The 17815-nt window shown below is 39.9% G+C and overlaps 3 protein-coding genes across 4 annotated transcripts in view; all 3 read right to left on the bottom strand.

Moving 5' to 3' along the window:
- LOC115397158 (H-2 class II histocompatibility antigen, E-S beta chain-like) overlaps nt 1-6721 on the bottom strand; it is a 22158-nt gene extending 15437 nt beyond the window's left edge. Inside the window, exons 1-5 of one of the 2 annotated variants that reach the window (XM_030103363.1) lie at nt 6611-6721; nt 6263-6523; nt 5368-5649; nt 5151-5261; nt 4697-4938 (exon numbers count right to left, since the gene is read on the bottom strand). In XM_030103363.1, the coding sequence (XP_029959223.1) occupies nt 4901-4938; nt 5151-5261; nt 5368-5649; nt 6263-6523; nt 6611-6674 (756 nt within the window). In that variant the 5' untranslated portion in view covers nt 6675-6721 and the 3' untranslated portion in view covers nt 4697-4900. Of the gene's footprint in view, nt 1-4696; nt 4939-5150; nt 5262-5367; nt 5650-6262; nt 6524-6610 lie in introns of those variants that run through there. The other variant, XR_003932440.1, reaches the window with a different exon arrangement.
- Nucleotides 6722-9560: 2839 nt separating this feature from the next.
- LOC115396435 (H-2 class II histocompatibility antigen, A-U alpha chain-like) lies at nt 9561-12126 on the bottom strand. The gene is made up of 4 exons (XM_030102312.1): nt 12045-12126; nt 10834-11097; nt 10451-10732; nt 9561-9703 (listed from the first exon to the last, which is right to left on the bottom strand). Exons 1-4 carry the CDS (start codon nt 12124-12126, stop codon nt 9561-9563), a joined length of 771 nt encoding a protein of 256 aa, XP_029958172.1.
- Nucleotides 12127-14551: 2425 nt separating this feature from the next.
- LOC115396466 (H-2 class II histocompatibility antigen, A-U alpha chain-like) lies at nt 14552-17105 on the bottom strand. The gene is made up of 4 exons (XM_030102346.1): nt 16915-17105; nt 15686-15949; nt 15308-15589; nt 14552-14885 (listed from the first exon to the last, which is right to left on the bottom strand). Exons 1-4 carry the CDS (start codon nt 16994-16996, stop codon nt 14758-14760), a joined length of 756 nt encoding a protein of 251 aa, XP_029958206.1. The 5' UTR covers nt 16997-17105; the 3' UTR covers nt 14552-14757.
- Nucleotides 17106-17815: the final 710 nt, after the last annotated feature.

Consider the following 17815-nt stretch of genomic DNA (forward strand, 5'->3'; position numbering starts at 1 on the left):
TGTTGGCTTTTATACTGTTAATCAAGAGTTTTTAATCAGCCTTTAACACTGCTTTTTGTTTTGACATACCAGAATACCAATTGTACACAGATTAACCGTTGTCCAGGTTAAGCGGACTCAAACTGAGTATGTCCTTAAAGTGAGTCAAGTGTTAACCACCACACAACAGCTTGTCCCTAAAGATATGCATGTCAGGATGATTTTCTTTATTTGTGACAGGACATTATTTAAAGCGACACTAAGGAACTTTTCAACCTTAATTAAACATTTTAATATCTTTTGTGATGATACCAGGGGGTACCCAAAAATTCCCGGAATTTGATTGTAACTTTTTCATTTCTGACATTCCAAAATAAAACACCACCGTCGCCTTCAAAATAATCTCCATCCGTATTAATGCAGCGCTCCAGCCGTGTCTCCCACCTCACGAATGTGTCGTGACTCCCGTGCGTAATCGTGTCATTCTGTGCCGGCTACGTTTCTTTCTGTCACCTCCTCCACATCTGCAAACCGCTGTTCCTTCAGCTCCTTCTTCAACTTGGGAACAACAAAAAGTCACTCGAGGCTACATCTGGCGAATCAGGCGGATGGGAGAGGAGAATCATCCCATTCTTTGCCAGAAACTGCGTGACGCGCAGCGCCGTGTCTGCTGGCGCACTGTCGTGGTGGATCAACCGGGCTCCACTCCGGCACTACGCGGGCCACTTCCTCCTCACATCCTCACGGAGCCGTCTGAGGACTTCGATGTAGTAGTCCTGATTTGCAGTCTGACCTGGAGGGACAGACTCGCTGTGGATGATACTCTGGACAGCGAAAAAGCAGCTCAGCATTGTTTCCATGTCTGAGCGGACCTGACGCGCGGACATCTGGCCCTTCTCAAACCGCCCGAACCACTCATGGACCTGATTCTTCCCCAGAGCATCATCCTTGTAGGCTTGCTGCAACAAGGTGAGTGTTTCTGCTGCTGTTTTTTCCAAGCAAAAAGCAGAATTTAATGTTTGCGCGCTGCTCTGGCTTTCCGGTTAATGTCGCCATTTTGGAAAAAGCGCAGACGGGAGCTGCACTCTGTTACTATAAATAGTGCCTGGCAGGCGTCAGTGTAACTCTGGGAGCCCAGCTTTTTCACAGATATGCACGAGGCTTACCTGCAGCACATCTGACAGCCAGAAGTCGAAACTCATTATTATTAGTATTTTATGACCACATTCCCGGAATTTGTGGGTACCCCCTCGTACATCGACTTACAACTAGTTGAATGACCCCTCTGTCACGGACTGAGGGCGTCAGTATTGCTTTCACTTGGACTAAGAAGCTGTGAGAAAGGTGGTAGGAACCCTGCACACTAAAAAACTTCAAATGTGCAGACTGCTTTACGGCATGCGTCACATCATGATATAACATTTAGCCACCATTAGATTCAGCATGCCACCGGGAGCAGCATTTTACGACGCCGCGCGCTAGTCCTCATGGGAACTGTAGTATTCGTTCAGGCAAAACACGACCGCTTTTGTCCACTGGCACCGCCAAAATCAATGAAAACTGAAAGTCCCTTAGTGTCGCTTTAAATATTTTGGGCCACATATTAAGAAAAAAAAAATATATATATATATATATATATATTGTATAAAAGGCTGGGTTAGGGAGCGTCCGGGTTGGTTCCTGGCAGCCGGAGATGACGTCGTGTCATCAGCTGTGGCGTTTGAGTGCTCAGCAGAGCATGGAGGCTAGCAGACCCTGCTCCTTCAGATTTGCCTAAATTACCTGTTCTTGTGAGCCTGGCCTTTCCTCCACCTTTCCTGCCTCACCGTACAGACGTGCGTGATGCGGTTGATGCCTCGGATCCACAGTAATTGACCAAAGTGAGTACCGTTCATCCGCAGCCTGCGTTGGTCCCTGTCAGCTGTGATCCGTGTGTTCCCCGTGCTGTGCCGTCCTTTCTTATTACAGACAGATGTTTGTTCCTGCCGCTACCAATTCGTGCCTGTGTGCCGTCCGGTAGTTTACGCCGTGTTTATTTCCTTAATTGATAAGCCGATTGTCGGCGTTTGCACTGGTGGGAGCGCTTGTTCCTACACCTGCGCATTCCAGGCGGGCGGGGTTAAGTGATATGCTCGGTCTTTCATGACGTTATAGGAGCGCTCGTTTCATACACCCGCGTATCCGGGCGGGTGGCGTTTATTCACCTATACATTTGTATTATTTGTCATTAAGTGAAGTATTTATGTTCCTGTTAAGTGGAAATACAAAGACTGAAGCTGATTTGTTTATTATTATGATTTATTCCAGAACTGATTTGTGATCCCGGGCATCAAAGAATAAACACATCTGAAGAGCCAAACCTCTGCCTCCTCCTGTGTTCTGACCGACACTCATCTTGAATGCTGGATCAACCCAAAGAACTGCGCCTCACGCCTTTCCTCATTTACAATATAGCACAATTCACAGTTACAGAACCACAGAGTGCTTTACAGTAAACAGCATAAAACACAAAAACACTGTGAAATGTAATCAGTTAGAGTTAAAAGCTAGAGGTTAAAGGTTAAAGGCCTTTCTGTATAAAACTGTCTGAAGCTGATTGTAACATATTATCTCAAACTTTCTTGAAGAGGTTCTTTCCAACATTCCTCAAATCATGTCTTTGCAACACAGTCTAAAAAATCAGCAATGGAAATGAATAATATTCTAATTAAGTAGACATGGTGTATTCAACTTCTATCTTTTGTGAACCAACCTGCACAAACTCCCTCACGAGGAACTAAAGAACAATACAATGTAAATATTGATCTACAGATATTGTTTCAGTTCTCTTTCTGTCCTCTTCAAATTTGATATTGAACTATTCAACAAAGAAATACTCTATAAATTTGAATCACAGTACTTCCTTGTCATTTAGACAAATGAAAACCGAATTAGAGAAGTTCAAGGCAGCTAAAGACCACAACATCAGACATCTGAAAGTGTTCAGGGTGAGCTGAATCAATCTGGTCCCAGCAGCTCCTGCTCACCTGTGAAGGAGCTTGTTAGATCAGCAACACTGAAGCTTAGTCGCATCGAGGAGTTATTAAACAGAAAAGGTCAGAGGCAGTATCCATCGAGGTGCACCAGAGATGAGAGAGACCCCATACTGCTTTGTTTAAAAGAACGGTGATTTCAGATCGCCGGTGGCATGATCAAAAGTCTGTCAGTAAGAAAAGTCCGAGGACCAGGATTGGGAAACACTGCTTTAGGTCAAGCCACAACATGGAAACTGCTCTTGCAGTTAGTAGAGCAAGAAAGTATTTAGTCAGCCACTGATCCAGCACATGATATTGTGTATGACATCTGAGCACATGATATTCTCCCAGTCCTCTCCTGGATCATCCACATGCTGGCAACCTTCAGACGGACCTGGACATGCGCTGGCTGAAGCAGAGGGACACATCTGGCACCGCAGGGTTCGATTCCCTGTTGGCGTAGTGTGTTACTGATGGTAACCTTTAAAACTTCAGTCCCGGCTCTCTGCAGGTCATTCACCAGGTCCCCCGGTGTAGTTCTGGGATTTTTGCTCACCATTCTCATGTTCATATTGACCCCACTACATGAGATCTTGTGTGGAACACCAGATGGAGAGAGATTATTAGTGTATGTCTTCCATTGTCCAATAATTGCTCCCACAGTTGATTTATTCACACCAAGCTCCTTGTGTATTGGAGATTCACTATTTCCAGTCTGGTGTAGGTCTACAATTTTTTCTCCTAGTGTCCTTCAACAGTTCTTTGGTCTTAGCCCATGGTGGCGTATGGAGTCTGACTGTTGGAGGCTGTGGACAGGTGTCCTTTATACAGATAACCAGTTCAAACAGGAACCATTGGTGGAGAGCAGAAGAGCTTCTTCAAGAATAAGTTACAGGTCTGTGAGAGCCACGAATTTTTGTAGGTGACCAAATACTTATTTTCCACTACAGTTTCCAAATAAATTCTTTGAAAATCCCATGTGATTTTCTGGATTTCTTTTTTCACATTCTGTCTCTCGCGGTTGAGGTGTAACGATGACAAAAATTACAGACCTTTACCCCCATTTTAAGTGGGAGGACTTACACAATCAGTGGTTAAATAAATACTTTTTTTCCCCTCTGTATTAAAGTGCTGAATGACAGTCATGTGAGCAGAAACACATATGGAGTTTCAGTTCAGTGTTACTGGATCTTCCCACTACTTTCAACACAGCTGACTTTAACATAGTGCTTGACAGACTTGAAAAATTGTTGTGAATCTCTGGAATTGCATTAAGTTAGTTTAAAATGAACTTCCAAGATAAGGGAATTTTCTGTGTCAGTAAATAATGATGAATCTAATCAGATGGAAATCACTTGTGGAATTTATCAAGACTCGGTCCTTGGACTCATTTATTTTCACTCTTCCTCACCTCATGGAACATCACGTCTATCATAACCACACAGATGACACACAGCTCCATATATCAGTGTCAGTGAATGACCATAGGCCCTTATACTGGCCGAGTCAGCGCATAAATGAAGTTATTGTGTGAGAAATCTTTACAAATTAACCCAGAAAAAAACAGAGGTAACTGTTCTCGCCCTCAACCAAACACATTTAACCTTTCTTCTAGTAGAAGAAAGGTTAAATGTATTTGGTTACATCCAATAACGTCTTAGTAAATATCATGAGGCGTAAACAAAGTGTTTATGTAAATAAAGTTATTTATTACTTTATTCAGATGATCACTTTACAAATAAAATAAAACAATTAAAAAAAAAAAACACTGCTATCATTCAACTCCTGACAGGATATCCACTGTTTTCTGAGTCTGACTTCATAATGCTTCTTTAGTCCACTCTGAGTCTTTCACCTGGAATGACTGTATGTTTAAACATTTCAGTTCATGTGCTGGTACATAATCCTTAATTTATTCCTGGATTTGTGGGCACAGGTTGATGGCCTAGAAGACAAACAGAAAACAACAAGTGGAATTTCAAATACACAATTAACAAAAACAAACAAAAAAAAAAACACCAAAAATTTTGAACTTGAAAAAAGGGAATTGGTTATAAATTACAGGCTCCTCGTGTTTATCTCCTCAAACTTTCACCATGCTGCTGGAGACATTTTTGTGGATATTTTTTAGGGATAATTTGTTGTTATGTGTCTCACCATTATTGTGCCTCGTGTAGAAAATGACTCCGGCAATGAGAAAGACCAGGCCAAGCACAATCCCCGCTGTCCCTGCTGCGATCTTATTCTTGTCTGATGTTGTGATTGATTCTGAAAACACATTTATCACAAACAACACAATTTATGACACAGACGATTGTGTTTGATGTTCAACTTGTTTCAAAAGTCTCTTATTAAAAACACCTCACTGTCTTACCCCACTCATAGAGCTTGGGCTCCATGAGGCTGGCGTGCTCCACCTTACAGATGATTTTATCTCCAGGGGAGGGTTTAATTTCCAGGTGTGAGTGGATTTGGTAGAGCCAGTTTCCGTTGGACAGCTCCTCTGTCGACGTCACGTCGGAGGTCACCTCGTGTCCGTTCCTCAGCCATGTCAGTTTGATGTTTTTAGGGTAAAAATCGTAAGCGCTGCAGACAAGCATTCCTGGATGTGACATGCCTGCTGCCTCAACTGACCTCAGCGTGACAGAAGGCTCAACTACAACGAGAAATTCAAAATGACTCAACATGCAACAAAATGTTTGGATTTACTGCATCTTGTGTGCAAAAAAATCTGACTTTTGGAATGCTTCAGAATACAGCTTTGCAAAACATGAGATAAAAAAAAAACTGATATATTGTGTGCCAATGGTTTTCAGAATATTGGAATGACCCTCCGCCGGGGGGCGCAAGAGAGCTTCAGGAGGGATGCATCGGTGGGAAAGAGACGGGAATCCATAGGGATGTCATTTATCAATATAATCTTAAAGTCAGACAACAGAATGATTAACAACCAGTGACTCTTCAGATTTAAACTTAGAGGTCACTGCAACCCTAAAGTAAACTTTTTTCTGTGTAAATTCACAGATTTATTCATATATATGCAAGTTCTATATTAGTTTGAAAGGTTTTTCCAGTGCACAATAAAGTTACATTAATGTAATTTGTTGGAAAAGTTCTGTATTTTACTCCCATGAGCTTTGAATAAAACTAATCTTGAACAGATGAGTTTCTCTTTAATTTAATTTAATTATCTTCACGAATGGTAAATGTTGCAGGCAGGTGTATTCTGAAGCTTTATCAGATATATCAGCTGGTATTAGTACAATTACCTGGTGTCAACAGGACATCATAGACCAGCTCACGATTGTCTTCACATTGCTTTTGATTCTTTTTTGCTTGTTCCAGAAACCCTTTGCTCTTGTTAACTTCTTCAGCGATTTTCCGCATTTTCTCTGTGTATCCCACATATTTTCCCAGCGTGCTGTTGAATTCGGCCAGAAACACTTTGTTGAAGAACAATTGTTCCAGATAAATGACGTCTCGCGTGGAATTAAACTGGCAACGAATCAGGGCGTAGCCAAAGTAAGAATCTGAAACGTGAAGCACAACAAGGATTTGTGGTGAATAAATGTTATTCGGCAGAACCACGAGATGTTTCATTTAAAAATGTGGCTTACCGGCAGGAGAAAAGAGCAGAAACAACAGCCATGGCACTGGCGACGACAAGCTGGGAGCCTGCATGGTGACGAAGTGAAAGCCAAAATGGAACGGGAAACAAATTACTTGAACTTACACTGCTAATATGAGGAAGTGAAACAACAGACTTTCCAGCATGTCTTCTCTGCAACGGGTGCGGTGGGAATAAGGTGTGGCCCAGTTCATGGGGTGACAGCTTGTTTAAACAACACAGGTTGAGTTCCTGGACGTGTATGATGCATCTGTCTGACTGGGTTTTGGTTCTTTCTGAGAGGTGTTTGCATGTTCTCATAGTTCTCTGGGCAATTAATCAATCTGTATTTACGGGCCTATTTCTTCCCACAGTTCACAAACGTGTGAAGTTTATCAGTTTCCAGTTGTTATGTATGCTGTTTGCCCTGTGACGGACCTGCAGGGTGTGCCCACCCTTTGACCATGGTCGACTACAATCTGCTCTGTCCCTCCACAGCACTGAAACAATACTTATACTGTCCTCGTTGCTATGGAAACAGCTTGTTAAACTCTGACTGTCAAGTTCAGACGTAATGTGCTCTTGAGTTAAAGCCCTGTTACATCCCTTACTTGACGGTATCTGACCTATTTTTTTAGCACTTTATATTACTTTATTTTCTAAGCAGCAGCTCGTGTACAATAACATTTCTTGTAAAATCTTATCTGCTTTACTGTGCTAAAGGTATACCCATGGCATCAGGTGTTTTTTCTTGTTATATTTTACAGAATGATATTCATCATATTATGCATTGTATTATAATGCATAGATGTGTAGATCATAAAAAAACATTACCACTACTTGCCAGTGACAAGTCATTTACAAGAGCAGAACTATGACAGAAAGCAAACAATCTATTTTTAGATCATTTATAACAATGTTGGAGCCCAGGACTTCTGTCCGGCTGCCTCCACCCGGTTCTTTTATTCTATGCTTGGTATAAAGAATGCCAAAACAACTGACTTCAGATTATTACCATTTATTTAAGTATAGCCAAATGTAATGCTCAGCGCTGGACCTTACAGGGAAAGATACAAAGTATTTCGCCCCGAAAGGATCCTGATTGTTGCTGAAACAGAGTTTTTATTCCATGTTCTTCTGGGCTGGGCCTGCCCCGACAGATAGGTTGGACTTTGTTCGCAATTGGACAATTTGATATTGATGTCAGCTGCCAACCAAGAGCTGACATCCTTATCCAGTATGTTTTGGAACACTAGTGAGTGTGTGTTGGCTTCTCCGGAACGTGTGGTTATGTTTACACTTTAGCAGAACATCTTATAACCTTGGTGTACTTCTCTCAGGAAAGGCCTAATGTGCAGTTAATACAATTATTCCATAGTAGTAGTGGTAATTAATGTATATCCCTAACAACAATAGTCATAATATTCAGCAGAGTTACACGGGGTATATCGTTATGCTGAAGAGGAGTTATACTTATAGACCAACGACAACAAAGTATTCACTGAGTAAAAATGCAACTCTTCTGTCCTTCCTGTGTATTGAAAAATAGACCAAGAGATATACACAATCAACATACACACACACTCACACTATTGAGAGTTGTTTCACGCCTTCATGCAGAACATGCACCGTATGATTTAATGTTCATACTGGAGGACTCATTTTGTGAGCAAATACAGCTCAATTACAGAACATTTTCTTTTACCGAGAGATTTCATTAAAGGGTGGCCCGGCCTGACAAGCATGTTTCTGGATTGTAGCAAGAAGCCAGAGCATCAGGAATGAAACCCCACACAGGCACAGGGAGAACGTGCAAACAAAGGGTCCAGTCTATGTCTTGTTGCTGTTAAAAAGCAGTGCTAACCACTGCACAACCATGCTGGAGTGGCCAGTTCATCCAGGAATATTGAACAATTCATAAAGGATAAATTAAATATGAATTAATAAACTAGAAATAAACATTACAATGTATTTCCATGATTAAACAAATTCTAGGATATGTCTGATATGTTTTCATATAAACACACAGTTAAAGGGATACTTCAACATTTTGGCAAACTGGCCCATTTAGCGCAATTCCTTAGTCATTTCAAACAGCATACTTACTTTTTTTGTGAGGGCGAGCTGTTCTTTACTCAGAGGTGAGTCAGGGAAGGTTTTCGGGATGGACACAATGGAAGTGAATGGTATTTTTGCTTCCCCTCGTCAAACTCATCAAATACACAATGCAACAACCCCAAAACACTTTGGTGGACACGTTATAATCCGCACATTCAATACGCTGTGGAACACCAACAAATAATATTGTAGCGTTACTACACTGAAGCAAATACTGGGAACTACTTTTTCTTTTGACATCACTACGCTCAGACGCCATGTTTAGTAAGTAGTTCCGTCTTAGCAATCTTCGCATAAACAACTCAATCTGGTAATTTTGCATTAATATTTCACAGCGTAGTGAATGTGCGGACTATAACGTGTCCACCAAAGTGTTTTTGGATTGTTGGATTTTGTATGTGATGAGTTTGACGAGGGGAAGCAAAAATACCATTCACTTCCATTGTGTCCGTCCTGAAAACCTTCCCCGACTCACCTCTGAATAAACAACAGCTCGCCCTCACAAAAAAAGTAAGTATGCTGTTCGAAATGACTAAGGAATTGCGCTAAATGGGCCAATTTGCCAAAATGTTTAAATATCCCTTTAATCAAGTCTCACTTGTCTCTGTGGTGAGATATTCAGCATTAAGAAAGAAATCACAACAAATCAGAAAGGAAAATGGACATTTTATTTATGTATCACTGTTTAGAAATCAAATTATAAAATACTAATGCAAATGGAGTAAAATAAGAACAGAATCAATCACAGTATCGACTGATAAATCAAATAACCACTGTAGATATTTTTTTTTAAGAAAAGTGACAAATAAAAAACGTCAGTCAACATTCTTCAGTGTAATCTCTCAAATAGCAACTAATTGCTTTTTTTGGAGTCCCTTGACAATCAAAAATGTGCCAATAGCGACTCCCAGAAAGCCAAAGCCCAGACCCAAAACACAGTAAATGTCCCAGCCCACTGAGTGACTTTCATGAGCGACATCCGATTCTGGAAATAGAGAAGAAAATCAATTAGTTACAAATCACTGCTTAATAGCATATTTAAACCCTGCTATAACTATCAGCTATGCTCTTCCAAGATGTTGCTTTTTAACGATCCAATAGTTTGTACTAACATGAGAAAATCTGCCTCAAAATCTGCCTGAAATTTACCTGATGCTCACATGAGCTATGTATAATTTCAAGCTTATCAATAATTTGTTGAGGGAGAAATGATGCAGGAGTGTGTGTGTGTGTGTGTGTGTGTGTGTGTGTGTGTGTGTGTGTGTGTGTGTGTGTGTGTGTGTGTGTGTGTGCGTGTGTGTGTGTTCTTGTATTTCTATCCTTGTCGGGGCCAAATGTCCCCACAAGGATAGCAAAACGTGGAACGACGTGCCTTGTGGGGACCTTTTTCCGGTCCTAAGTAGGAGAAACAGTGTTTTCTTGACCATGTTGTTGTTACTGAAAAAAGTAAAAGTGCAAAAACATTTCTTTAGGGTTAGGCTTTGTTGTGGTGTGGGTTAGGGTTAGGGTAAGGGTCAGGGTTAGGGGCTAGACATGAATGGGAGTCAATGGACGGTCCCCACGAGGATAGAAATACGAGACTGTGTGTGTGTGTGTGTGTGTGTGTGTGTGTGTGTGTGTGTGTGTGTGTGTGTGTGGATGATACATTGTCTTTTAACAGTAACGCCAATGTCAATATCTCCGTGTAAAGAGATTGTGACCTCGATGTTAAAAAGCAGCTCAGCATAATCACCCCAGATTCTTGTTTTGGGACTCTTCAAAGCCTCGTGCTCCACAGTGCATGAGTAGATGTCACCTTTGTTTGGGGTGAACTTCAGGGTGGAGAACTGCTGGAAGGTTCGGTCGCTGTTGGGATAATATCGACTGAGCGACACCCCCTCTGACACCGGCTGGTTGTTTTTGGTCCAGCTGACTTTGATGGAAGGAGGGAAGAAGTGGTTTACAAAGCAGACGAGCGTGTTTTCAGCTCCAAACTTCACTTCTTCAGCAGAGTAGAGGATGCTCTCAGGGGGATCTTTAAGAAAGTTAAAAAGAAATAAGAACATTCACCAAGATACTGTTTATTTACTGTAAGAGAGACTATATTGTCAAGGAAGTACAGTAAATGACCCTTACCTGTGTTTTCTGGTGGATGTTTCTCTTCTCCGATCACGTATGTCAAAACAAGCGGACATGATTTTTTGGCTTTTCTGGCATTTCTAAAGAATTCATCTGTATCAAATACTTTAGTTGGGTCAAACATGAAAAAAGAAGGAAAGGTGTATACAAGTGTGCCGTTGTCAAAGTCCGCATACATCATCTCCTCGGAATCTAATTCAAACTGAACTTGAGCTGGACCATCCTTATAACAACCAACCACATATGTGATTTCATGGTCAACTGCAGAGAAAAAAGACAAGAGAAAAATGTTATTAATATAAATTCAGGACAACAAAATGAGGAAAAAACAGCATCCAACTCTTTACTGTGTAAGTGAGCAGAAAATAACTGAAAAGGAACAAAACTGAGATACAAAGAAGATTCAGGTAAAAAGTCATGTATTATGTGACTAATCCAGATTTAACCAGATGTTGCTGTAAATGGAAATTACTTATGTAGCATATTTCTGCCACTACAGCAGTCTCAGCAGTTTTCCTTTAACCAATCTGTCTCTCTCTAGATTTTGGTCACTTTTAGAAAACACGTACAGGAAGAGAGATCTGTAGCCTAAGCTTGTAACTGACTACACTGCTACATCCAGGAAGACTCCAGAACCCTTACATAAACTGAATCATATTTTCCTCATTAAGATTGCTGAGGAGTTTAACACTTTGTTTACTGGAGGCTATTAATGACTCCAGAAGAGAACCATGAAGACCCAACCCTTATTTATTGAAAGGTCACCAAGAATTGTAAGATAAATGTAAAATAATAACCAAGCTACAGGTTGTTGCTCCACTTTTCTGGAACGAATATGGCTCTTTATTTGCCTTAATTTTGTTCTTCCAAGTAAACTCATTTAATTTGCCAAACATTCTCTAAACTCTGTAGCCACATGAATAGAAAGGGGGATTTCTCTTCTAATCAAGAAATTTTGATAAATCTCAATTTGTGATCTTTTCAAACCTTCCATTGACAGAAAATAACACGAATGATCGATATACACCTCAGAATATAAACTTTCTGAAACAGAGATTAGATTTCTCCTGAATAATCTATTTCGTTAGAGGAGGTTGCTCCTTTAACGCAGGATTTATTCAGTGTGTATTTGTAACTAAAGACGGTAAAAATGCTGTTTAATTCTCGCGTGTTTGTATGATAGTGAAGTTGTGAGCAGTCAGTCTTACTTTGGGAGAGCGCAGTGAGGCTGTGAAGGACCAGGACGAGGACGGCAGAGCGCCTCAGCTGAGAGCTGCAGGTCTTCTTCATGACTGGAAACTCTCCTACTTCTGAAGTTAGACAAAAGGGAAAAAAAAAACACTCACACACACAAAGAACAGACCGCGGAGTCTCAGACTGTCTCCTTTTTTTAATTAAAATCAGAGAGAAAACAACATTGGTGGGCGGTGCTTGTCTCTGATTGGCTCCTTTGCTCTGTTAATTGCAAAAATGGAAAAAGAGAAGTTCTAAGAAGGAAAATGATATGAACCAACTAATAACAGGAAACATTATTCTTAGGAACCAACGTCAAGATCACTGATATTTATTTCACAAATCACTTTGTCACCCAGCTGATAAAGTGATTTGATCACTTTATTACCCAAATTCAAAAAGACTGCCAGCTTTCAAGATACTCTTTCTCCCCACAGAGCCATGATCGTCTACTGTGGTTCAGACGTTTTAGTTGGATGTTTCATGTGATACTCGGTAGCCACTGAGCAGCAGACAGGCCCCCTCAGTGTCAATATTTCAAAGAGATCTTACTATAAGACACATTTTTACTCTTTAGCTTTTAACCCAGTTTGAAACTCTGCTCCTATTTGAGTCTCACCATTTCATAGTTTTATTGTATTTTTATTTGTTTTTAGATTTCCCTGCTTATAGCACCCTGTTACCACAACTATTGATCTAAAGTGCTTTTTAAAGCTGAGTTGAGTTGAGTTCCCTTCATGGCTTGTTCTCCCGGTGGACAGTTAAACTTATAATGCTCCTTTCTACAGTTACTGTAAATTTACTTTGTCTGATTGTTTTTTTTTTTTTTTGTTGTTGTTGTTGTGTGAAATCTTTAAATCAAACTTATTCAGCAGTCTCAATATGCTTCATCTAATCAGTCAAATGGACACATTCTCATCCACAATCATCAAACCAAAATCAGACTCAAATTGAATGAATCAAAACAAAAAAGGGCCCTCTCTGAGGAGATCACATGGTCTCCCTGTGTTTTCTCACTTGGTGCATTTACTGTCGCACTGTTCTCTGGCTTCCTTACACAATCCAGCAACATGTTGTTTTTCTATTGCTGGACAATAGATTCTAGGTAGGACTCAACCTGGGGATACTCTTGCTGCGAGACAAGAGTGTTAACTACTACGTTCACTAGAAGTTTATCCCAACAGACGTGTGTGTCAGGTTTCAGACAAATTTGGTTGAAGGTGTCACTTTCAGTGATCACCTAAAAGATTTGAAGGATTCATTAATGGATAGATGGGTGGATGGATGAGTGGATGGATGGATAGAACATGGGAAAATGTGATGAGAACCACATGAACAATCTTTCATTTCAGTGGGAAACCTCTCAAGAGGGAATTTTTCTCACGAAATGTTTTTTTTCTCATCTACTCTGGAGGATTTTTTTGTATGATAATTATGATGATGACGTGAGATTTCTTAAAACATTTTTTGACCACATAACCGAGGGGGGAAAAATGAACCAAATACTTAATGACACGGAATGGTGACATATTGGCTCAAACTGAAGATGGTCTTTCCAACCTCCCACAGATCAATTCTTTGTAAACCCAACAAAATCTTTGTGTACTTTCTATCATTGTGCATAATCGTATGTCGATCATGTGAAAATCCCTTGAGAATGTCTGCTTCAGGATTTAGACAGAGAAGCTGAGGGAAAATCGAGTATCAATGAAATCATGTTCCTGAAATCACTTCCTCACAAAAGTGAGCCATTAGAGACTATATCGGTCTGAAACTTGAAGCGAACTGAGCAAGTCTGGTTTCATGATATTGTTGTGGTTAGTGCTGCAGTCTCACAGCAAGAAAACCTTGAATTGATTATGGGCCTTTTTTTGTGGAGTCTGCATATTGTCAAAGGTCTCTGGTTTCCTGACACAGTCGAAAAAACAGGACTGGAAAGGAATTATATTCTAATTAGACTAAGAGAGATACACACTCAACATACACACACTATTGAGAGTTGTTTCACTCCTCCATGCAGAACATCCACTGTATGATTTAATGTTCATACTGGAGGACTCATTTTGTGAGCAAATACAGCTCAATTACAGCACATTTTCTTTTACTGAGAGACTTCATTAGAGGGTGGATCGGCCTGAGAAGCATGTTGTAGCAAGAAGCCAGAGTATCAGAGATGAAACCCCACACAGGTAAAGGGAGAACATGCAAACAGAGGAACCAGTCTACGTCTTGTTTCTGTGAAAAGGCAGTGCTAACCACTGCACAACCATGCTGGAGTGGCCAGTTCATCCAGGAATATTGAACATTTCAAAGAAGAGAAATCAAATATGAATTAATAAACTAGAAATAAACTTTGCGATATATTTCCATGAGTAAATAAATTCTAGGATATGTCCGATATGTTTCAACACACAGTTAATAATGTCTCACTTGTCTCTGTAGTGAGAAATTGAGCATTAAGAAAGAAATCACAACAAATCACAAAGGAAAATGGACATTTTATTCATGTGTCACTGTTTCGAAATCAAATTATAAAATACTAATGCAAACGGAGTAAAATGAGAACAGAATCAATCACAGTATCGACTGATAAATCAAATAACCACTGTAGATATTTTTTAAAAGAAAAGTGATAAATAAAAAATGTCAGTCAACATTATTTAGTGTAATCTCTCAAATACCAACTAATTACTTTTTCTCGAGTCCCTTGACAATCAAAAATGTGCCGATGGCGACTCCCAGAAAGCCAAAGCCCAGACCCAAAGCACAGTAAATGTCCCAGCCCACTGAATCACTTTCATGAACGACATCCGATTCTGGAAATAGAGAAGAAAATTCATTAGTTACAAATCAGCACTTAATAACATATTTAAACCCTGCTATAACGATCAGCTGTGCTCTTCCAAGAGGTTGCTTTTCAATGAACCAATAGTTTGTACTAACATGAGAAAATCTGCCTCAAAATATGCCTGAAATTTACCTGATGCTCACATGAGCTATGTATAATTTCAAGCTCATCATTAATAACTCATTGAAGGAGGAATGGTGCAGGAGTGTGTGTGTTGTTGTTGTGTGGATGGTACTTTGTCTTGTAATAGTAGTTTAGTTATGGCTCCTCCACTGTCCATATCTTAATGTAAAGAAGTTGTGACGTCAATGAGATATTCTTAAATAATAAAAAAAATGAAGATGTGAAGGTGATGTTTTAACATGTTAAAAAGCAGCTCAGCATAATCACCCCAGATTCTTGTTTTGGGACTCTTCAAAGCCTCATGCTCCACAGTGCATGAGTAGATGTCACCTTTGTTTGGGGTGAACTTCAGGGTGGAGAACTGGTGGAAGGTTCCATCGCTGTTGGGATAATATCGACTGAGCGACACCCCCTCTGACACCGGCTGGTTGTTTTTGGTCCAGCTGACTTTGATGGAAGGAGGGAAGAAGTGGTTTACAAAGCAGACAAGCGTGTTTTCAGCTCCGAACTTCACTTCTTCAGCAGAGTAGAGGACGCTGTCAGGGGGATCTTTAAGAAAGTTAAAAAGAAATAAAAACGTTCACCAAGGTTTATTTACTGTAAGAGAGACAATACTGTCAAGGAAGTACAGAAAATGACCCTTACCTGTGTTTTCTGGAGGATGTTTCTCTTCTCCGATCACGTACGTCAAAACAAGCGGACATGATTTTTTGGCTTTTCTGGCATTTCTAAAAACGTGTTCTGTATCAAATACTTTAGTTGGGTCAAACATGAAGAAAGAAGGAAAGGTGTATACAAGTGTGCTGTTGTCAAAGTCCGCATATATCATCTCCTCGGAATCAAATTCAAACTGAACTTGAACTGGACCATCCTTAAAACAGCCAACCACATATGTGATTTCATGGTCAACTACAGAGAAAAAAGACAAGAGAAAAAAATGTTGTTAATATAAATTCAATACAACAAAATGAGCAAAAACAAACAGCAACCAACTCTTCAGTGAGCATTAAATAACTAACCAGGAACAAAACTGAGATACAAAGAAGATTCAGGTAAAAAGTCATGTATTATGTGACTAATCCAGATTTAACCAGATGTTGCTGCTTTATAGTAAATGGAAATTACTTATGTAGCATATTTCTGCCACTACAGCAGTCTCAGCAGTTTTTCTTTAACCAAACTGTCTCTCTCTAGATTTTGGTCACTTTTAAAAAAACACGTACAGGAAGAGAGATCTGTAGCCTAAGCTTGTAACTGACTACACTGCTACATCCAGGAAGAGTCCAGAACCCTTACATAAACTGAATCATATAGGCCTCATTACTGATAAAGATTGCTGAGGAGTTCAACACTTTGTTTACTGGAGGCTATTAATGACTCCAGAAGAGAACCATAAAGACCCAACCCAAGAGGTGTAAGGTAAATGTAAAAAATTAACCAAGCTATAGGTTGTTGCTCCACTTTTCTGGAGCGGATATAGCTCTTTATTTGTCTTGATTTTGTTCTTCCAAATAAACTCATTTAATTAGCCAAATATTCTCTGAACTCTGTAGCCACATGTAGAAAGGGGGGTTTCTCGTCTGATCGAGAAATTTTGAAAAATATAAATCAGAATTTAAATTCAATCTCAATTTGTGATCTTCTCAAACCTTCCATTGACAGAAAATAACACGAACTGTCGATATACACCTCAGAATATAAACTTTCTGAAATTGAGGTTATTTCTCCTGAATAATCTCTTTCGTTAGAGGAGGTTGCTCCTTTAAAGCAGAAGCTGGATTTATTCAGTGTGTATTTGTACCTAAAGACGGTAAAAATGCTGTTTAATTCTCGCGTGTTTGTGTGATAGTGAAGTTGTGAGCAGTCAGTCTTACTTTGGGAGAGCGCAGTGAGGCTGTGAAGGACCAGGACGAGGACGGCAGAGCGCCTCAGCTGAGAGCTGCAGGTCTTCTTCATGACTGGAAACTCTCCTACTTTTAAAGTTAGACAAAAGAAAAAAAAATACACTCACACACAAAGAACAGACCGCGGAGTCTTTGGACTGTCTCCTTTTTGATTAAAATCACAGATAGAGAACGACAGCAAGAACACTCACGCCCTCCACTGACGCTCTGACGTTTCGCTTTCATTGGTGGGCGGGGCTTTCAAGAATCCTCGTCTCTGATTGGCTCCTCTGCTCTGTTAATTGTAGATGTGGAAAAGGAGAAGTTAGAAGGAAAATGATATGAACTAATAACAGGAAGCATTATTCTTTGCAACGTACTTTAAGAACCTGATCACTTTATTACCCAAATTCATAAATGCAAAGTCATTTCACAAAATAGCCCCCACGATGCATTGTTTTGATCACATTCCTGAAAGCAAAACACCGTCATACATTCGCCTGCATGAAATTTTGTAATTATTTGTTTTCAACTTGTGTCAGCGTGGCCCTTCTGTATCTTTGCTTCATTTAACACGAAGCTGTAGTTCATTTCATTGGGAAACTTCTCAAGTGGAACATTTTCTCAAGAAATTTTTTCTCATCTACTCTGGAGAATGTTTTTGATGATGATGATGATGATGATGATGATGATGATGATAATGTGATGACTTAAACATTTTTTTTGACCACACAACCGAGGGGAAAAATGACCCAAATGCATAGTCACAGAGAATTGTGGCTCAAACTGAAGATGGTCTTCAGTTTTATCAAAATGTTTTTGTACTTTCTATTATTATGCATAATCTTATGTCGATCATGTGAAAATCCCTTGAGAATGTTTGCTTCAGGAT

This window comes from Salarias fasciatus, chromosome 11, assembly GCF_902148845.1.
Source record: "Salarias fasciatus chromosome 11, fSalaFa1.1, whole genome shotgun sequence".
NCBI classification, from domain to species: Eukaryota; Metazoa; Chordata; class Actinopteri; order Blenniiformes; family Blenniidae; genus Salarias; species Salarias fasciatus.